Source organism: Fusarium musae, chromosome 1, assembly GCF_019915245.1.
Source record: "Fusarium musae strain F31 chromosome 1, whole genome shotgun sequence".
Taxonomy (NCBI): Eukaryota; Fungi; Ascomycota; class Sordariomycetes; order Hypocreales; family Nectriaceae; genus Fusarium; species Fusarium musae.
The window spans coordinates 67417-88765 of NC_058387.1; the positions used below are offsets into that span (position 1 = coordinate 67417).

General features: G+C 47.3%; 10 protein-coding genes across 10 annotated transcripts; 5 read left to right on the forward strand and 5 right to left on the reverse strand.

Moving 5' to 3' along the window:
* Positions 1–964: 964 nt before the first annotated feature.
* On the reverse strand, positions 965–1925 carry J7337_000027 (uncharacterized protein; the record flags this gene model as incomplete). The annotated part of the gene is made up of 2 exons (XM_044817792.1): positions 965–1782; positions 1844–1925. 2 exons carry the CDS (start codon positions 1923–1925, stop codon positions 965–967), a joined length of 900 nt encoding a protein of 299 aa, XP_044685494.1.
* An 803-nt stretch (positions 1926–2728) lies between these two features.
* On the reverse strand, positions 2729–3672 carry J7337_000028 (uncharacterized protein; the record flags this gene model as incomplete). The annotated part of the gene is made up of 2 exons (XM_044817793.1): positions 2729–3305; positions 3356–3672. 2 exons carry the CDS (start codon positions 3670–3672, stop codon positions 2729–2731), a joined length of 894 nt encoding a protein of 297 aa, XP_044685495.1.
* Positions 3673–4363: 691 nt separating this feature from the next.
* J7337_000029 (uncharacterized protein) lies at positions 4364–5062 on the reverse strand (the record flags this gene model as incomplete). Its single annotated transcript, XM_044817794.1, has 1 exon — positions 4364–5062. One exon carries the CDS (start codon positions 5060–5062, stop codon positions 4364–4366), a length of 699 nt encoding a protein of 232 aa, XP_044685496.1.
* A 308-nt stretch (positions 5063–5370) lies between these two features.
* On the forward strand, positions 5371–7448 carry J7337_000030 (uncharacterized protein; the record flags this gene model as incomplete). Its single annotated transcript, XM_044817795.1, has 2 exons — positions 5371–6487; positions 6535–7448. The coding sequence occupies 2 exons, from the start codon at positions 5371–5373 to the stop codon at positions 7446–7448; spliced, it is 2031 nt and encodes a 676-aa protein (XP_044685497.1).
* Positions 7449–7770: 322 nt separating this feature from the next.
* On the forward strand, positions 7771–8969 carry J7337_000031 (uncharacterized protein; the record flags this gene model as incomplete). The annotated part of the gene is made up of 4 exons (XM_044817796.1): positions 7771–7787; positions 7910–7964; positions 8012–8702; positions 8746–8969. The coding sequence occupies 4 exons, from the start codon at positions 7771–7773 to the stop codon at positions 8967–8969; spliced, it is 987 nt and encodes a 328-aa protein (XP_044685498.1).
* Positions 8970–9834: 865 nt separating this feature from the next.
* J7337_000032 (uncharacterized protein) lies at positions 9835–11112 on the reverse strand (the record flags this gene model as incomplete). Its single annotated transcript, XM_044817797.1, has 1 exon — positions 9835–11112. The coding sequence occupies one exon, from the start codon at positions 11110–11112 to the stop codon at positions 9835–9837; it is 1278 nt and encodes a 425-aa protein (XP_044685499.1).
* A 600-nt stretch (positions 11113–11712) lies between these two features.
* J7337_000033 (uncharacterized protein) lies at positions 11713–13429 on the forward strand (the record flags this gene model as incomplete). The annotated part of the gene is made up of 4 exons (XM_044817798.1): positions 11713–12062; positions 12116–12266; positions 12321–13218; positions 13263–13429. 4 exons carry the CDS (start codon positions 11713–11715, stop codon positions 13427–13429), a joined length of 1566 nt encoding a protein of 521 aa, XP_044685500.1.
* A 516-nt stretch (positions 13430–13945) lies between these two features.
* Positions 13946–15277, reverse strand: J7337_000034 (uncharacterized protein; the record flags this gene model as incomplete). The annotated part of the gene is made up of 1 exon (XM_044817799.1): positions 13946–15277. One exon carries the CDS (start codon positions 15275–15277, stop codon positions 13946–13948), a length of 1332 nt encoding a protein of 443 aa, XP_044685501.1.
* Positions 15278–15976: 699 nt separating this feature from the next.
* J7337_000035 (uncharacterized protein) lies at positions 15977–17797 on the forward strand (the record flags this gene model as incomplete). Its single annotated transcript, XM_044817800.1, has 3 exons — positions 15977–16280; positions 16472–16770; positions 16853–17797. The coding sequence occupies 3 exons, from the start codon at positions 15977–15979 to the stop codon at positions 17795–17797; spliced, it is 1548 nt and encodes a 515-aa protein (XP_044685502.1).
* Positions 17798–19528: 1731 nt separating this feature from the next.
* Positions 19529–21136, forward strand: J7337_000036 (uncharacterized protein; the record flags this gene model as incomplete). Its single annotated transcript, XM_044817801.1, has 6 exons — positions 19529–19927; positions 20217–20525; positions 20581–20647; positions 20699–20829; positions 20977–21025; positions 21072–21136. 6 exons carry the CDS (start codon positions 19529–19531, stop codon positions 21134–21136), a joined length of 1020 nt encoding a protein of 339 aa, XP_044685503.1.
* Between the last annotated feature and the right edge of the window lie 213 nt (positions 21137–21349).

The window sequence follows — 21349 nt, forward strand, 5'->3', positions numbered from 1 at the left end:
CTTATCTGCAATACCATGCTAAAGTGATATTTTAGTTCCTATTGCATGGCATATTGGCCTATGACCCCGCATGACTGCCACACAACCCTTTGTATCTGCCAACTGACTTTCGTCCATTAGATCAATATTCTGCTAACAGCAGGCGTGCATCACCTCAAATACAGCCTGCTAATGCAGTAACAGTTTGAAATGTAAAATTCCAAGGAGAACAGCCTCGGTTGGATCTCAGCACATTGCACGTCAAGATTCATGGAGCGAATGGTGTCGGCAGAATTGAGAAGTCCCAGATGAGGACTTCATGAAGGAGTCAGGCTGCGGTTGGGGCAAGGTTTTAAAAGAGGCTTCAGCCTCCAGGCCACAAAGGTAAAAGACACCAATAAACACACACAGGCAAAATACTCGTCACCCTCACTACAGGCCCAGTGCAAAGGGTTTGCGAGTGCTCATGTGTTTCCGCAAGCTCAAAAGAAACGGACCAAATGGACTATTGAAAGGTTCCTGTAAGCAAGAAACCTCCTGAGTAGACTAATTCGCACAGCACGTCCCCTGTATTTCACTTGCTGCTATAATGATTTTTGTGACAAGGTCATCTCTAGTCCCTACCCAATTGCCTTACTGTAGTCTATGCAGGCCGGCATATCTTGGTTTATGATCATGACCATTTCTGCACTTAACCTTCAAGATATTTTATACACATTGATCAGGTAGATATGTATCTTGCACTTCACGTCAACACACATTAATATCGGGTGGGAACATTACAATCCAATAGGGTTTAGTATATCAAGCTCAACAATTGAGTCATTAAAGGTCAAGCCTAACTAATGTATATTTGTTCCATGATCCTTCCGGCCCTTGTTAAATGAAAGAGTATTAAAATATATCATATGAAATAAAAACATTATAAAGATATGTATGTAGCATGCTTTATATATACTAGCTATAGCTATCTGTTTACAGTAGCTTAGACTTCTTGAACATCAAGTACCATTGGTGTCCAGTTGTTAGGCGTAGTCTCATAGATCGCGATAAACGCATCACTAGTCTCACTAGCCAAGGCTACAATCTGATTGTAAGCGCTCTCTTGGCCAGGTGAGGTTACACAGGTGTAGTCTCCGTCGAAGGTGCACACAGTCTTGGGAGCTGTACACGAGAGCTGACCGTTCACAATTTGACAGGACAAATAGCCGTACATGCTGTTAAGGCCCGGGTTACGATCATCATTACAGGTAGAAATGGATGCTGCTCCACCGTTCTGTTGCACAAAGAGATAGTAGGCGCATAAATAATTTCCACTGGCTGCGTCCTTGATATGGTCGGTGCCGGGCTCGATGACCCATGTTCTGGGGCTGTAGGGTGGATTTAGGGGGTTAAATGAGGGATTGAACTTTGGGTAGCTCCCCTGGTAACCATCAGCCTGGAGGACATCGCCAGTTAGAGGAGCACTTCCAGCGAGGATGCTAAAGGTTGGGGCGGCGACAGCAGTGCTAGTGGTGGCAGCCTTGGTGGTGCTCTCGGCCTCTGAAGTCGTGGTGATGCCTCCTGTGGTCGTCGGCTGAGATGAAACCGATGACGCAGTGGTGCTTTCGTGTTCGTGTTCAGAGGCAGCAGTCGTGGTTTGGGTCTGAGCGATGGTACTGCTATCAGCTTCAGACGTTGTGGTAGTGATGTAATCAATGGCAGTTGTCTTGTATGAGTCTGACGTCGCAATAGTAGTCTCAGTAGCGATGGTGGTTGGAGTAGGCTCGGTAGTAGTGAGCGTGACCGTTAATGCATCTGAAGCTGCAGAAGAATTTCTCGTTTAATCGTCGTTCTATGAGCAAGGATCACTTGGCGTACACACCTGATGTTCTTGGCTTGCAAGGACCTGCAACAGCAGACCCAGCCATCAAAATGCTGATGGCCAACAGAATATTAGAATGCATTGCGATCTGTTAAGGAGTGACTGAGGTGAGATATAATCAGCGAGAGATAATAACAGGAAAAAAGGAAAAGGAAAGAAGGGAGGATTAGCATAGTTTTTATTACATCGAGGCTACTGATCAAGTAGAGCTCAACTCATTTCCAACAACTAATAGTGTCTTTGCTAAAGCTAAGCCTATACCTGTGCCAGAATGTAATTGGACCACTGAGTGTTCCGCATCGTTAGTGCCATCGATAGCGCGATGACCTTAAGATAGCATAAAGACCCACCCACCTTGACTGTGTTGTGTTTGCCAATCTAGGGTAGTGCGGAGAGAATCAGACTGATGTATATGTTATTGGGCACTTTTGTATTTACTACTTTCTGTTGCTAGCGTAGTGGATGTTGTAGTATGAGGTCAGCCATAATGAAGCTTAGGTACAGAAAATCCGTTTGTAAGCTCGTTCAAGAGCCTTTTTCTGATCTTACTTTAACGATTGGAAGCTCATACGCCTTCTCCACTAAAGGACGTTTGAGTCATTGGAGCCGCAAAGTCTATCTGATTGACAATGGCTGACCGACTGTTCTGGTATGTCGTAGAGAGCTCGTAAGACAGTATATTCATGTTCAACAGGCTTATTAGCTCTCGACCTCGGCTATGAATATTGACTTCTGGGCTGTGGCTTACCGCTTACTAGAAATATATATAAATAATCAACAGAACTCTTAGAGTTTAATAGAATTTAGTACATTAAGCTCAAGTTTTAAGTAGTTAACAGTCAAGCCTAACTGGTGTACTTGCTCCTCAAGCCTCCCTGCCCCTTTTTACTTCCTTCGGATCTTCGATGCGGCCTTCAAGGGATCCAGAATCCAGTCTTGATCCAAATCACTTGGACTATCATCCTGTGAAGTGAACCACGCGATTTCGAATCCCAAGACCTTGGAGTCCTTGGGGAACACGAATTTGGATATCTTGTCAGCATCTGCATTTCCGATATAGAACGTGTCAGACTCTGAAACGATAACCCGGTGTCCCTTTTTAAGGATCTTTGAAGTGGTGCCCTTATGCCAGGTTTGAATGATCCAGTCTTTTGCTAAGGTGATGCTTTTTTCAGAGTCGGTAAGAGGATCATCCCATAAGATGACCGATTTCTTGGGAGTGAGTGTTTTGAGCCAGTTTAAAAATGTATTGAATAACTTGTTGTCGTCCTTGGTGTTCCACATGTACGCGACTTCATCGCCACCAAAGTGATGGTAAGGTGAGCCGAAATACCCATCGACGGTAGCTACTAAGTTGGTGATATTGTCATACACTGCTTTGTTGTTCGTTCTGATGTCGAGCTGGGCGTCTGGCTTTGTCAAGCTTGTCTTGCCTACAACTAAATTCTTTTTCCATATTCCCCTAGTAATATGTCGTTAGTAACGTTGAAGCAAGGGTATTGTATGACGTACCAGATATCGCTGTGACCAGGCATGTCTGTCTCCGGGTACACCATAATCCCAAGGTTCTCGGCATAAGAGACGATGTTTTGAATATCGGTGGGCGTATAGAATGTGTGAGTCTGGCTGTACTTGACACTGGCATTTGTCAAACCCTCGCCCCCGGGCCAAAGTAGAGGAAAGCTTTCCGCATCGTAGATATGCCAGTGAAAGACATTGAAGTTGTATTGGTGAAGCAAGGTCAGCAAGTGAAGAATGGCTTTGACAGGGAAGAACTTTCGGCCTGTATCAAGCATAAAGCCTCTATGGGGATAGAGATTGGCGGCCATCTTTGCAGCCTTGAAATGGATGAGTCGAGGAGGTGCGAGAGTTATTTTTCGTATTGCTGCTGCAGCTTATTTATAGGGCTTATGAGTTGACCGGAATTCGGCAAGGCAAGGCAGAATGTGGCGGGAGGAGAAAGGCTTTTCCGATGCAGCTAAGGTCACAAGCTTTATGATAGCCGCATAACCCGGCTGGACTACAGGACTAGCAATCGAGCCTGTAAGTTATAAAGGGTAAGTGTACGGTGTGAATAGAGGTCTAGTGAGATGCTTGGCATTTTCTGGTCCATTTACGCTTTATATAAAGGTCTAAAATGTCCGGCTTAGGGCTGTGAAAAAGGGCCTTTGTCTTGTAGGATGCCTCCCGAAGGAATGTGGCTTGGATCGTTGATGACATGTAAGCTGAAAAGGGTAAGGCTTAAGGGGGCTTAGCATATTCTCGGACTCGCTCGTGGTCTCGCTACTCGCTATGATGAACCCACATACCAGGAATAAATCCTAGAGGCTTTGGGACTAGAATGGTCTGATTTACGCGCTGGGTAGCTGACGCTAAGTTAGTGAGGCTAATTACCACGTCTAGTCTTAAAGCAATATATTTTACATATACCAAATGAGAGATAAAAATGCAAAAGAGCGGTAAGAATGTATATTACAGTGGTAACCATAGTACTTGTCGTAGCGAGCTTCATAGTCATCTTCATGAGTGCTTTTTGACTAGAGCCAATACGAAGCCATTGAAGATGGGCGTGGGTAACATGGGGTGACACGCCACATTGGGCATCAGTGCAGCCTTGACTCTATGATCCTTTCCGATATGCGTCAAGATAGAATCCGCTCCAAGCTTTACTTGGCCATTATTGAACATCGCCGGCACCACGTCGTCGAAGAAGACACATCCTCCAGGCCTGGTCAATTTAACAGCCCAGTCAAAGTGCTCAATATGATCCTCAAATTCAGCATCAATAAAGACCATATCAAACTGCCGTTTCTCCTCTGCCAGCTTGGGTAGGATATCTAGTGCAGCTCCGAGTATAACGTCAACGTCAAAACCTGCGACATTCTCAAGTGCGACGTCGCGGTGCTTAGCATCGATCTCAATGCTTGTCACTTTGGCACCGCCTTGCGCGAAACAAATAGCTGAGTATCCACCAAGTGTGCCGATCTCGAGGACTGATTTTGCGCCCATGAGTTGAGTAAGAATAGTTAGATGCTGGCCAGACATTGGAGTGACGCTGATGGGAGGAAGGCCCTTGGCGGTTGAGTTGGCGAGTGCTTGTTCTAATTTGGAGTTGGGAGAAAGGAGGGCATCGTTGGCAAGAGTGTCCAATATCGGAGCCTGGCGGAAATTGTCAAAATTGGCAGCAGCCGCTATGGCGTTGAAGTCAATGTCGGGCATGGCGGTGGCTATGAGATGATTTGATAGCAAGATGTGTTGACTTTGGGATTGAAAGAAAGTAATGCTGTTGTTTTTCTGTAACATTCACACACATCATTTAGACACTGAGAATTCCTATATATACCGAATCTAATAATTAAAACCTGGAGACGGATCCGAGATCTCTAGCATCCACGGACCGGATCGGACCGGATCTAATGATAATTCCGTGGCTGTGATTCGTTTCACCTACACCCCGATGATCTACCGAACGCTGACGGATCTCACGGATCCGCGGATACGAGCAACTGATTATAGGTATAACCATAATGGCACCAAGCACACACAGAAATGCATGTCTCTCATGTCGCCAGAAAAAGCTCAAATGCGATAGGCAACAGCCATGCGCGAATTGTGTTGCTCGGTCCGTCGAGTGCACCGAGCAAGACCTGCCTCCTAGCCGAGCAGTCAAAAGACCGTTACCTCAAGACTCAGACTCTTCAACACTGTCAAGCATACTCTCAAGGTTAGACCAGATTGAGACTTACCTCAGTCCCAGCAAGAGAAGAAAGAATGTCTCTATATCGACCCCGATCGGCGACCAGCTGAATGCTACTCGCTTCAACGTGCCCGGCGTCTCGCAAAGCCAAGGCCCCGCTTCCAGTGACGTTGTTGAGTCGATGCCTCCTGAGGATCAAATGCAAGCCACCAAGTACTCGGTCAATGACAGCTTCTTGGTAAGTCTTACAACCATCACTGAGCATAATCATCTTTATGTTGACAGCGGCAAGTATCGCGCGCTCACGCACGAGCTTAGTATATCCATCTCAGCAGATTACAGATCTCAGAAATCAATCGAACCTCGCCACATACAACTCCCTCCCAAGTGGGAGACAATGCGCCTGTTTCAAGTATACTTTAAATACTTGGGCCATGTCCAGAACATCATCTACCGGCCTGACGCAGACACTCTCATAAATAATGCATATGAGCAGATCGTCAACATCTCTGCAACGACTGCACCTCGAGGGCTCGCCTTGATATTATCCGTCATAGCACTGGCGGCGATTCTTGAGCCCATAGATGGGACCTTGACCACAGCTATTCCGATCCTCAAGGAAAGGCTGGGATTATTCGCCGCGTACATTCGAATGGCGATGGACTGCCTGGAGCAGCATCGGCGACGAGCAGACCACGCTCTCGAGAACGTCCAGGCATTAATCCTCCTCAGCTTTGGCATCCATCATACCGAGACCTTCTCTCCTCGGTATCGCGTCTTGATCGCTGAAGCTATCGCTGTTTCTCATAGCCTTGGACTCCATGTCGTCGACCGAGTATCTGTAAGACCGGGCCAGTCCAAGGTCGATGGGGACCCAACACAAGAGATAAAGAGAAGAGTTTGGTGGTATCTCGTGGCGACTGATTGGGCATCCTCAAAAGCTGAAGGTGAATATTTGTAACTGTGATCAAGTTTACATGCTGACGTGACCCAGGAACGTCTGGAGCTACCTACCTCATCCAACCAAACCTCATCAGTACCAACCTTCCAAGACATATTGACGATGACGACCTGAGTAATCCCAGTCACAATGAGCGACCTCTTTCAGAGCCAACCACCATGTCCTATAATCTCCAACGCATTAAAGTCGCGGAGGTAGTTCGCTGCATTTCCGACCTGATGCCACATGATCCAAGTGAAGCATCATGCGAGCTGATACTTTCGCTCGATGCAAAGCTTGAGTCGTTACTACACGAACTCCCGGAATTCTTCAAGACGGACAAGTCAGAGTGCGAAGAGGTCAAACAGATTGACCAAAAGCATCCCCATACCCCAATGCAGCGACTTTTAATCAACCTCCTAATCAATATCTTCCGCTGCGGACTGCATTTTCCGTATATTCCTGGACGTCTCAACAAGGCTCTACATACTTTCTCACGGCAGGCTGGCTTGAAAGCTGCTCGAGCAGTCCTGTCTTCACAGCGAGGCATGAGCATGACAGACTTGCTGCACTCTGCGGATTTCATGAAAATCCAGGGCACCATTTTTCACATGTTCATTGGGGCGCTTGTTCTCACTACAGATATATGCTGCAACCAGGACGGGCAGACGCAATTATCTGAGCTGATGCAGGTTTTGAAGAGACTGGACGATGTCAACGACCATTCCAAGATGGCTGCCAAGTTACTGGATATCTTGACGCAGTTGCTAGTCTCATATGGAGTCTGGTCACCATCTACGACTATCTCTACATACACTGAGGATATAACGCCACTTGACTTTCGTTTATCGGCATCTGACGACCAAGGGCTAGATAGTCTCCATATGCCCTTTCCTTTTGATGAGTTGTGGGAGACATACATCGGGCAGCCTGGTGGCTTGGATTTGCTAGATGTTTTGGAAATGTAATATACGCATAGATGAAAGACAATTCAAAGTTAAGCTAATAATTCTACAAAGGGTTTAGCTTAAACAAACCGGATTCGAAACCGACCGATTACCTGACTTGGTGGAGTCCTAAATACGATTGGATTAGCCAGTGCAATACGCTCAGGAAGAGGGGTAATAAGGTTTCAGAGGTCATCAGACAAATCAATCCATCATGGACAATCACGCTGTGACGAGTTCGACAACTAGCACTTCTCCTTGAATACCACTCACGTGGTTAGCTCATCATTGCTGGAACAAGGAAGTCGCGCATTTTCTATTAGACTATGCAACAACGACCATTATGCAAAAGAAGATATCGTGAGTTTTATTATTTTCAAAACTAACGGATACTTACCATTGCCAGGTGCAAGCGTTGCCAATATCGTAAAGTCTGTATAGCAAAGCATCCGTCGCAAATATATACTGAAACAATTTCGCAGCTCAAGTGCTCCAGAACCGAGCCATGCGAAAGCTGTTCCAAAGCAAGTAAAGTATGTGAGTATCGCGAGCAAGACAAGAAGAAAAGGCCTGTGTCTTTAAAGTATGTGTCTGAGCTAGAAGAGCGCATCGCGTATCTTGAGGGGTTGGTCATTGAGATACGCGATACCGTCCCGGAAGCGCGGAGCATCTTGTCGGAGACATCTGGGTTTAGCGAAATGACTGCTCCTCCAAAGATTCAGAGTGAGTCTTCGCCTGCGGTCATCAGTCCGCAACCTGATAATCTGGAACCGAACCCGGAGGGATCACTCATCTACCACGGTTCCACGAGTATCATGCATGGAAAGCTTCGTCAGCCAGAGAAGGTGGCTACGCATCCGGACAACTCGACCCTTGGTGCAAAGACCAGTTCGAACTTTGAACAAGTTGCGCAGCATTTCGGCATCTCCCTGGATAACGACCTTGTTACGATGGCACTAATGCACTTCTTCAAATGGCAATATCCGCAGTTCATGTTTATTTACCGTGAGGCATTTCTACGGGACCACTTTGGTGACCGACAGAGTTGCAAATACTGGTCCTCTGGGCTGGTTCTCTCCATATGTGCCCTGGGCCTGTTAATGTCGCCTGACGAGGTACAGCGACGAGCAAGTGAGCAATTTTTCAGCGCTGCTGAAACGACACTTATAGTATATGGCTTCGCTCGGCCGTCAATCGCCACAGTTCAAGCTTTTCTATGTCTTGCGTTTTACGAAATAGGGAGAGGGAATGTGTCCAAAGGCTGGGGTTTCTCAGGTAAGGGCTACTGGCAAGGAACAAGTTTAATGCTGAGTATCAGTAGGTATCGCCTTTCGAATGGCGCAAGACCTCGGCTTCCAGAGAGATCCCAAGAACTGGGTCTCATGCGATACGTCATTGGCGACCCCAGAAGATATAGAGATCCGAAGAAGAATTGTCTGGGGTTGCTATACCTCTGACAAGCTGATTAGTCTGACTCTCGGCCGACCAGTCTACTTCTCACATCACGATATAGAAGTTGAGAAATTGGAGCGACTACCGTGAGAGCCAATTGCGTCCTATGTAATGTAATATCACGCCGCTAAAAATTGAACAGAGACTTCCCGGAGTTGGAGCTCTGGCTGCCCATAGGCTTTGACAGCCAACAGGGCGATTTTGGTGAGACCAAACCAATGGTTTCATGTTTCCAGAAGCAGATCGAGCTTTCCAAGATCATCGAGCAGATATTAGCCACCTCGTGCTCGCAAAGCGCAGCTCAAGATGGCCTCGCTTACCGAGGGCACCTCGACAGACTGAATTTGGAATTGGGCCGGTGGGAAACGTCTCTGCCACAGTGTGCTCAGTGGAATAAGTGGGAGACTCCAAGTACTCCCTTGATTCCGAGCGTGGCTTCTTTGCAGTTCGTCCCCTGCACTTTGGAAATGCGCTGGGCTGACAACTATCTGTCTAGTCTACTCTTCCACAGCATTCGGATCGTCACCAACATTGATGCCGCGATACACCATGAGTCGACCAAGAGCAAAGACTATTGCACTTCATCAGCTCAGAATATTATTGCTTTGGTTCGAAAATATCGGTCACAGTACGGGATGAGATTTGCACCGTTTGTCCTCATATATAGCTTGGCACAAGCGTCGCGCTGTATGTCTATGTTTGGAACTGTGGAAGAGGTGAATTATATTGCCCGAATACTCGACGAATGCTCGCGTACATGGCCTATACCCCATCAATTGAAAGGCGGAGAAGCACCAACAGTGTCATAGTAGCGAACATCACGAGATTGTCATAAAAACACCTGTTGGAATTGGAACTCTGTTTTTAGAGCAACGGTCACAGGATTTGCATATTATGGCATCGATGATGTTTGTTAAGCTCATGAACATGCAACCCAGCCAAGAGCTTGTTATATCTAAGGTACAGAGATTCCCATTTCAATACCACTTCTCAGAACCGAAACAAGATTCTTGATGTCCTCTGTGTTATTGTAGAAGCCGAGTGATACTCTGATTCCAAGTCGATACGGCGTCACGATAATTCCATTGCTTTGCAAATGGGGCATCCATCTTTCGTCATGCAGATCCAGGACGTAAAGATGCGGCGCATGCTCTTCGCGGCTGCCAGAACCGACTATGTTGACGGCCAAACTCCTACATTCTTTCCTCAATAAATCACCCAAGCTATAAAGGTGACTTTCCACCTCCTCGGGGCCAAGAACATCGAGGTAGAAGCTGAGATATGCCTTGGCGACAGCAGCCGAGAAAAGACTCAGGTTCAGGTGATTATATCTCTGAGCAGATGGATGGTATACAATAGGGTCATCAGGAACAAGAAGATCAGCTCTAACATTGCTCACAGCACCATATCCCACAATAGGTGGAGTGGGATCAACAGTCTTGATGAAGTCCGGGTCGACATATAGAGCTGCAAGACCCGTTGGGCAGTGAAGACCCTTGTGCAACGAGAATGCTGCCGCCGAAACGCCGAGTGCTTGCACGTCTACGGTCGCAAACCCAACCTGTTGTGTTATATCCGCAATGACATGAATTCCTCTCGGGCGGAAGGTAGAGCAAACATGTGCCACATCGTTCCACTGGCCGCTGTGAAACATGACGGAACTAAGCCCAATCGCAATTGTTCGGTCATCCACATAAGGGGCAAAGGTCTCAGCATTCGCCACGCTGAGCTTTCCATTCTTCTTGTCAGCTTCGATCGTAGGAACCTGCCGAACTTGTAGGCCCAATGGCCGGAGGGACATCCACTGATACGCATGGTTAGGATGTTCTGTATCAAGCAGAACCACATTGTCACCGGGCTTGAAGTGCAGGCCATGAATTATAGAGCCAAGGGCTTCTGTCGTGTCGCGTGTAAAGGCGATGTTTGACGAGTCGGTGTTGATGTAGCGTGCGAGCAGCCGACGGGCGTCTTGCATGGTGGCCTGCCAGGTCGGCTTCGGCAAAGGGTTATACAACGCCTCAGAGGCGTACTTGGTGATGGCTTCGTGAACGATCATGTTGGAAGGGGGAGCGAATGAGGCGTTGAGATAGGTAACAGTCCCTTCATGAATCAAAGGAACAAGACGACGGGATGTCGACATGTCGCTATTGGCAGTGGGTCTTACATGGGCTTTTCCGCTGCCGTTGGTGCTAAGGGCGCCATTGGAAGGCTCAGAAACTTTGGCTGAAGGCATTTTGATCATTTGAGTTGTAAGAGATTTTAGCTGGTGATTCTTCATCTGCAAGCTTGGAATGCCTGTCCTTGAGCCCGACTATTTGTAGCTCCTTTGATGGATGCCGATCGGACACTTATCTGCAATTGCAGCCTCCACCAACTTGATGGAGTTGAAACTCCATGATCGATTAAATTGTCTATCATATGATCAAGACAGGGATAGTACATATGGAGTGTAAACTCCGTCACCAAAAGGCTCCGAGGTCCGGCTTAGGGCACGGAGTTGGACCTCCATGTGGATCCGTCACTTTGACTAGGGGACAGGCTAGCGGCGAACCCATCATAATAACAACGCTTCCCCCGCGAATCTCCCCTCAAGATAACCTTCCCTGGGCTACCAATTTAGGTTTGGCGACTCTTGGAGTTTCTCAGCTATCTCTTGTGGCACGAACTAGTAGGTGTCAGTAACTGAACGTTAGATATGGAAGACGAGACGATAAAGTCAGCGGTTCCCTGGACTTGACCGCGACTATAAAGTTGACCATCGACCGAAGATATTTACCGTCAGTCAACATAGATTTGGCTGTCCCTGAATCCTCTTATATTTATAACCTCAAAAATGTTAGCAGAGAAATGGCAGAAAGAAGGTGTTGACCATGGCCCGAACCTGGAACCAGCCATGACAAGTGACGAGGGCACCATGATAGCAGAAGGTGGACAGCTCCGCCGCGAGTTCAAAGCGCGTCATGTTTCCATGCTTGCTGTAGCTGGCGCCATTGGTACCGGGCTCATCATTGGCACGGGAACAGCTTTGGTGCGTGGTGGTCCTGCGAATCTTCTTATTGCGTACTGTCTTGTTGGGGCAGTCGTCTTCTTCGTCATGACGGCCCTAGGAGAGATGTCTATCATGTTCCCCATGGACAAGGGCTTTGGCGGCTATGCTACGAGATTCGTGGATCCAGCTCTTGGGTAGGTGATATGAATTCTTGACTGACAGGCCTGATATTTTACTGACGGGATAGGTATGCGACCGGGTGGAATTATTTCTTTAAATACGCCATCATTCTGCCCAACAACCTTACAGCAGCGGGTATCATCATCCAGTATTGGAGGCCAGATCTTAATGTGGCCATTTTCGTCACCGTGTTCACAGTGGTGATCATCCTGGTCAACGTGAGTCACCCATCATAGAACGGCTCTCATGACGATATAATGACATGATGTTAGCTCCTACACGTATCCTTCTTCGGAGAAGCCGAGTTCTGGTTATCCTGCATCAAGCTCCTGGTTATGACGACTCTCATCCTTACATGCTTCGTCATCTCAGTCGGCGGTCAACCATCCGGAAAGAAAATCGGCTTCTCATACTGGAACGATCCTGGAGCTTTCGGCGAGTATTTGTTGAAAGGACCCAAGGGACATCTCCTTGGCTTCTGGGCGGCCGTCGTCCAGTCCACCTTTGCTTACACCGGAACAGAAGTCGTTGGTGTCGCATTTGGCGAAGCACCGAATCCCAGGAAGACAATTAGAAAGGCTATCCGTCAGACTCTCTGGCGCATTGTTTTCTTCTACATCATCGGGGCTATTGTCTTGGGTATGGCCGTGCCATATACGAGTTCGCAGCTCATTGGTGGCACAAAGCAGAAGACGGGTGCTGGAGCTAGCCCTTTCGTCATCGCCGTCCAACTAGCTGGGATTCCTCACTTCCCTGATGTTATAAATGGGTGTCTTTTGGTCTTTGTTCTCAGCGCTGCGAACTCTGACATTTACATCGGCTCTCGCGTTCTTTTTGGCCTGTCTCATGATCATCAGGCTCCAGCTATCTTCGGCAAGACCACTGGCAACGGTGTTCCTCTGGCTGGTGTCATATTTACCAGTTTATTTGCTGCACTGGCATATTTAAACGCGGCCAGGAGCTCCTCTGTGGTATTTGGATACCTGGTCAGTCTCGTGACTGTCTTTGGAGCTCTCAACTGGGTCAATATCCTTGTCACTTACATCGGCTTCACGCGTGGCTTAAAGACACAGGGCATAGACCGAGCTTCAATGCCTTACCGGGGAATGTTCCAGCCCTATGGTGCTTACTTTGCCCTTTCACTTACAATTCTAATTATCATTTTCAATGGTAAGCTCTACCTTTTTGGCATTACATAAAGCTAACTGATCCAGGATATGGCGCATTCATTCCAACTTTTGACGTTGCCAAATTTTTAACTTCTTATATTGGTGTCGTGGTGTATTTGGGAAATATCGTGTTCTGGAAGGCTTGGAGACGCACGGTGCGTGTGCCGCTACGTGAGATGGATTTAGTGACTGGCCGTCTAACAGTCTACTAACGCCTGGATATTATGACTTCCTACAACATCATTCACCTCGCTTGATGAGACATCGGCCTCTGATGTTTTAGGAGGAAGAGGCGTAATTTCACTGTATATTAGTGTATCCTAAACATTCAATATGCGAAATGTTTTCGATATAAATTCTAGAAAATAACAACAAACACTTTTACTATGTAGTAGGACTTCGCCTGTCAAAGTCCATCTCTATGCTGGATAAATCTACAGTACATGGGTGCTGTCCAGCGCCGAGCTGCCTTACCCCAGTAGTGCATAGGGGCGGTTGTCATAAAGAAGGTGAAAGACAACAAGCCGATGATAGTGAAAACCCAGGTGAGAGATTGACTTCCCATCCAGATACTTGCGCAGAAGGTAAATACAAGGGCAATGCTATTATTGATTACAGCCACACCTACCATTCCCTCTAAAATCATGTCTGGGTAGCAGTCGGCAAGATAGCTCATACCTTGGCATTATGGTTAGTAGAAGGCATCCAATTGTATAAGAAGGGAGTCGTCACTTACCAATATCTCCTGCGCATCCCCAACCGAAGCCTATGAAGCCAAGACCGATGTAAGCAGCCCAAAGCTTGGGAAACAGCCACCCCTTATCAGATCCAATGCCGAAAATAATAAGACCAACAGGGTTGATTATGGCTGCCGGATACATCAACCATAGTCGGTCTTCAGCTTCGCTTATGCCACCTCGACGCCGTGCCATCCACTCAACGAATTTGTCTGAGAACCAACCTCCATAGAAGCAGCCAATAACAGCACCAATCAGAGTAGGTATGTTCATCAATGCCACCGATGTATCGCCGTAGTTCCATGGGGCATCGTAATAGTTATCCTCCTCGACAGTAAGGTAAAAGGTCAGCCACGCATCTTGTGCCCCCCATTGCAGTCCAGCATACAGAACAGCTGGGAAGGTAAAGACTCGGAATGTTCCAAGAAGCGAGGAGAAGTATTGCTTGAAGCCAAAGCCTATGAGCGTGGGCGACGGCGTCACTAGCGCAATCCGCTGCCAGTATGTCTTGGGTTCATCCTGTAACGAGCTCACCTGCTCACCTCGTTCCGATGCATTATCGCTTCCAAAGTTGGCTTTCTCCATTTTGGGGGCCTCTTCATTTGCATTGGATAATCTAATACCTTCGAGAACAGCTCTGCGACAAAAGCTTGTTTCCTCAAAGCCAAAAAGAAAGACAACAAAGGTTACCACGCTGATGATGGCAGCAAGCCACCCAATCCAGCTCCAGCCAAGATGACTGTCGGTGATAAGGCCAGCAAACAGCGGACCAAGAAACGTCCCAACACTGGTGGCGAGGATATAGAGGCCCAGGACCATACCGCGTTGATGACTGAAGAACAGCTCCGAGAGCGACAGCTGTGCAGCAGCCTCAGCACAAGACTCAGAGGCGCCGACAAAGAGCTGGCTCCAAATAGCATCAGCAGAGCGCGACGTCTTGGCGAACCATATACTCCCAGCAACCGATGCAAGGAGGCAGAGGAGGTATGTGCTGCGGCGGCCATACAAGGCGGGCAGTGGGGATAGAAGAAGTGTCGTGTATCCGATGCCGGCGAATAAGACACCGGCACCTGTGTTCTCAGTGCTGTCGCTGATGCCTTTCGCCAGCAGCGCATCTGAAGCACTGCCGGCCGAGTTACTGGTGGCAGCAGTCAAACCCACGATAAAGAGTACGAGGAATGCATGCCAGTATTTGCGCCATGGCGACCAATTCAGAGGATCGTTGGGGGAGTTGGTCGGTTGGGGGTTGAGCGTAAGGTGTCCCTCGGAGCCGAGAATGCGTTGCGTTCCAATAATATCAAGGTCGGTCGCTTGAGACTGCATGTTGTTTATTTGGCTGGAATATAACAAGAAAGATTAGAGTTGTGACGAGCACGATGTTGGCTTCAGCATGATTATCAGATAGGCCATGAAGGCCGTTGATTTATTATATCGGAGACGGCGCAATACATCCCGGGATGTTCATATCTTCGGAAGTTCGGGACAACTAACGCCTCATTGGTTTAGACCGTGATGCCTCCAGGAGTAGTGTTTCTCTTCGTCGATAGGTAGCAATCAATGGAAAATGACAATGTGTGGCTCCTTTGGGTTAGTATAAGCCGGTAATACCGTATGGACGGAAAACATGCCTCATCGGGCCTGACAGGCTAATAGTGATAACAGTCAGCCGCTGACTGTTATCACCATCTCGGGACTCGGCATGGAGATTGATCAGATTTCCCCGCAAACTTACCTGATAACGATTAAACTAAAAGGACCTCGTCTCCATTGACTGCCCTCTTATGGCTTAGCTCTACGATCATCTTGATAAGGGCATTCATGCAAATGACGCGGCTGCCACTTAGCCGAACCTTGGTCCCTAATGATGCCCCCTCTCCCCAGTCACTGTTACCATGATTTAAGAGCCCCTTTGATATCGCATGGGGTAGATACTTGGATAACGGCAAACACAAAGCACCCCAGTCCAAACCTGACCCCAAATCCAAGTTATCTTACTATCAAACACTATCCAAAACGTCCAACATGGCTACTACCCTTATACCCAGCGCCTTGGAAAAACCAAGCAATTGCGGCTCCAATTATGAAAGCCTGCTCAAACATTCTGTCATCACTGGCGCTGACGAGAAGGCTCGAATGCGGGGAGATAACCCTCTCCCAAGCGTAGAGCCACCGAAGAAGGTGATTGTAGTCGGCGCTGGAATTTCTGGGCTCCGAGCTGCTTCAGTCCTGCGCCGCCACGGCCTCGATGTTGTAATCGTCGAGGCCCGTGACCGTATCGGTGGCCGTATCTGCGCCAGCAGCCAGCCCGGCAAGACGCGTGATCTCGGTATGTGCCAGTCCAACAACACATGTGGTTAACAGTAAGCTGCAGACCTCAGAACTTGGGCTGTGTGCCGTCCTATCACACCTGCATGTCCAATGCCGGTGTAGGTATGTCAACACATACGTTCCTTCTAAGGGTACAACTTGTCATCATCGTTAGACACGCTAACATATGCTTTTTTCTTCTCTACAAAGGTGCCGCTTGGATGCATGAGACGTCGCAAAACAAATTGACCAAGTTGATCCCGAAGCTGGAAGTCGACTATTACTACGATGACGGGGCTCCTTTGTACTACACACCTTACGGTAAAGCCGGCGCTCAATTCAAAGCCAAGAAAGTGGCGGACGAATTCGCCGACTACTGTGAGTGGTTTTATAAGAACAATCCGGATGCTGAGGACAAAAGCGTCGACGAGTTAGTGAGATCATTTGTGAAGAAGCACGATCTCATCACTGAAGATGAGCGCCTCTGGGCGCCACAAGCTACGAGAGAGGTCAGTAAATCTCTATGGAAAGGCGTTTGTCTTCTATGGCCCCACCACAAGTATCGACGAGCACATGCTAACATTGATACAGATAGAGCTCTGGATAGGCACAAGTACGTCTGCAGCATCGTCCAAGCATCTCAGCTATTTTGTTACGGAGCGTAACCTCTACGTTTTACATGGTGGCTATCAGAAGATCGTTGGATGGACAGCTGAGTCAATACTCGACTCTATTCGACTAAATCACCATGTCAGCCATGTTCAGTGGAGCGAGGATGGTGGCTCACGTGCCGTCGTCACCTGTCAGAACGCCCAAGGCAAGGAAGAGCGTTTGGTGGCCGATGCGGTCGTGGTAACAGTGCCCTTGGGCGTCCTTCGTCGTCAGTTAATTTCCTTCACGCCCTCTCTTCCGGGTGATATAAGTGAGGGGATCAGCCGTTTCAGTTACGGTGCCCTTGGCAAAGTATTCTTTGAGTTTGCCGAGGTCTTCTGGACCAAGGACCATGACCAGCTTATTTACTACCCGGCACCCCCTGAACATCAAGAAGAGGGGCTTGTTACAGATGGTATCCTAGCCCATCCTACTGTCACAGTTAACACCTGGCTCATGTCAGGGAGAAAGGAGCTATGCGTCCAGGTTGCCGAACCATTGACGCAGCGGGTCGAAGCCATGAGTAATGAGGAACTGTATAGCTTCTTTCGGCCTCTGTTCAATCTTTACCGTACTGAGCCATACAAGGCCCTACCTCAACTTGTGAGTATCGAGTGCACAAAATGGACTCAGGATCCATTGGCTGGTTTTGGAACCTACTCGGCCGACAAGGTCGGTGATGAACCCAGCCTGTTCACTGACGCTTTGATAAATCACAAACATAGCCGTCTGCAGTTTGCCGGCGAGCACTGCACTTTGGTTGCTAATGGATGCGTCCATGGAGCGTTTGCTACTGGTGAGACAGCTGCGACTAACTTGCTGAGTTCTTTTGGAATTAAGTATGATGGCGGCGACCTTGTTAGTCTTATAAATAACTCAAATTAGGGCATATTTTAAGAAGGAAAAAACCATAGAAACCTGAGGATAATAAGACCTTATACTTAGCTATTGATTAAGAGAATCTTATTATTACTCCCAAGCCTTGAAGTAGTGCATCTCGCTTATGTCAGACTCTAATTAATCGTTACTGCTAACATCAGCGGGTTCTAGCAGTTGTGACTCGTCTTTAGCCTATCCAGCTGATGTTGTTGGTAGGTTGTTATATCCAAGCCTGATCTGCTATCTCGACCTCCAAGGAACCTGACAACGCGTCTGAACTTTCTCCAATCCCTCTCTACATTTCTCAATTACCCATATGCGAAGCCGCAACTAAGATGGCCAGTCCTCCTGTGGCTTTAAACGCCATGACGGTGCGTCTTGCAGAACATTCCTACTGGCATAGGATTGATAAACCCCCGCCATCGTCTCGGGATCTTGCGCGGTGCGATATAGAGGCACTCAAGACAGAGGTCACATGTACCGCTTGTCAGAAGCCCAGATCGATCAGATGTTCTGGGTGCTACGACGCCAAGTACTGCTCAGCTGACTGTCAACACAGTGATTGGAATATGCAGACTGGTGTGTGCTGGAAGCTATCAACTTTTTGCAGAGAGCCACGACCATCGAAGGACCATTTCAGGGTCATGAAATTCCCTTATCAAGCATCAAGTCCTGATTTCTGTTGGGGAATTTTCAAGAAACACCAGTATGACGCTCACGAACTCGAGATCATGCATTCGACTATCGACGGTCAGGAGGCAGCGACCAATGGACAATATCAAGGTACAGGTAAATATAAACTCATTGTTTAGTACTATGCCCTTAGTCGGGATACTGCTACGCAAGGGAAACACTCTCGGGCACACGGTTAAAACTGCTTCCTAAGGGTGCTCTAAGGAATTCAAAGACCAGCTCCTGGTCCACAATTTGATAGTCTGAGCCCTACTTGAGAATCATCATCAGAAGCGCACTGCCATCCCGTAACTTTATACTTTAGGCTGCTAGATATTTATACTAGTTCTTATAAAAGGGAATTGTACCCTGAAGGATTTTAGGGTTATAGGTGCTAACAGCGTCTATTAGGATAAGTCTTGCTTTCTTAATTATTGTGAGATTAACGTATAGCTTTATAGGCTGGTGAACCAGACTCTAGACAGCAGGGTCTGCCGATAATCAGGCAAAAATAAAATCATTTAGAGGCTCTTTAACTAGTACAGCGTATAGCTAATATTTCAGGATTAGCGATATCCAAAATGAGGCCTTCTTCCTACAGGTTCTTATTGGCTTAAATACGGAAAGATCAACCAACACTTAAAGCAGCATGTTAGCCCGTGTCTGCGATCCAGTGTACATCTGAAGCTTATCACAATGCATTAGCGGGCGGCATGGGTCCGCATTAGGATTCCTTTCGTCAAGGTCCCTGTCTCTATGCATGCTACGTAGCGGGGCTTGCATCCAACGAATTGCTTCCACTGACTGCCCTGTTGGAGAACTGGAATGTCTCGATATCCGGAGTCCACAACGCTAACGGCTGAGACATGCTTTGGGGGAGCCCTTCCTATGCATGTGTGAACTGTCAAATGCGGCTGAAGACATATTACATCATTCAGCATTGTCTAGCGCGCTACGCTCTCATCAAATGGCATAAGTTAAAAAACACCCAAGCAGTTAACCAGTTCCTAGTACTCTCGAGAAACTCACTTGACACGCTTTGAATTTCGTCTCACTGTATCAGACATGTCTGACGCCGCACCTCCTTACGACTCTTCTGGCTCGCCTCCAGCCTATGAGGAGATCGAAAAGAAACTCAATGAATTGATCGGCCCTAATCCAACCGTTGAGAAAGTCCTTAAAGCAGCTAAAAGTGTCTCGCCTAAGGAAGCAGAGATCCTTGTCCAAAACTCCAAGGCCAAGTTCCCGCTCAAGACTGAGAGGCAAAAGGAAGATTTTGCACTCGGCATTGCTAGCGCCACGTCTTCTGATGATTTCAAGCCGCAGATCACCTCCGCTTCATCGTCTGCCTCGAGGGCAGCAAACGAAGTTGCTCGTATCTTCCAAAAGCTACATCTGAAGATCTTGGAGGTGGATAGAGTGCATGAGTCTGGATTTGCTAAAGTCCTTCTTAAGCACAAAGACGTGAGTTTTAAAGCATGTTGTTCTATGTTGAAAGCTCTAACCTGATGTTGATTAGACGTATATGCAACTTCTTATAGACAGTCGAAAGACAGCAATGAGAATCGCACAGCACGGAAAAATTAAGTTACACTACCAGACTCAGTGGATGGGAGCTACGCGCTAATACCATCTAGGTTTCGATGACATTGTCATAAAGTTTTGTGCCGATAAAAGCATATCCATCCCAGATCGCGAAAACAAGATTCAGGAATTTATAGACGTAAGATTACTATTATCTGGAGTTATTTAGCACAAGACTGATGACCAGATGAAGACTGCCGAAGGGTTCAAGAAGGACTCTTCTCTACTCGACAGCCGATTCCAAGATCTTATCACGGATTTCTCGACGTTCGTGGATGGATTCTCCGAATGGGCGAAGGATAAGGAGAAAGAGTTGAGCGATAAGATTAAAAAGGTTGAGGAGGAGATCAAGGCCTTGAAGAAGAAACTTGTCGACCTCAAGATTGCCCGAGATGTGTTTGCCCTTATCGGGGCCAGCATTTTGCCTATACTTGCTATCCTTTTAGAGGTTTTTAAACCAGCTGCGATTCCCATTCTGGTAAGTCCTGTATTCCAACTCAACAATCAAGCAAAAATTGAACTTACATCTACAGATTGCAGGTCTCATTGCTGCTGGTGTTACCATGGCTATTATTATTGGTCTCTTGGTTGCTATACAATGTGCGTTCCCCACCAGATAGTTTAGCCGTGATTGACTCTAACAAAAGATAGTGATTGAGCACGAGCTTGAAATGAAAGAAGACGAGAAAAAAAAGCTGGAAGATCAGAAAGAACTGATCAGAGCGACAAGAACCGAGCTGGTGACTCTCGGTAGTGAGTCTCTGTTATCCTTCAAACTTTCTGTTAGTGTCCTCTCTGGATACTGGCAACGTTCAGTATTGGATGCTACTGAAATCAAATCTTGGCTTCAAAAAGGAGCCCGGGGCGCCGTGAGCATTATCCTCGCATCCTCACAGCTTCACAAAATTTGCTAACTAGGCGATGACCAGGAGGAACCGAAGTATATGAAGGACAACTTGAACAACGCAGTGACTGTCTGTAAGTGTTTGTCTTGTAGTAATTCTAGCTATCACTGACTTGGTAGCAGACAGTGTTATGGCGCAGTACATGGAAGAGTATGCCAGAGGGGTCGAATCTCAGGGGAACTAGGTCACAGCAGTTGGAATTATGTGTGTCCACAGTAGCTCTAAGCCGATAATTATTAGCTATCGGTAAATTTTGAGCCGTGTATGCCAATACAATGGAAATCTCCCCGTACTTTAGACTTTCCACATTGAGTACCAACCATAGCAATCACACCATTCCTAATCAACTATGACTCGGTTAATTTATCACTAGAACTCTCCTACATTTTGGGACGTT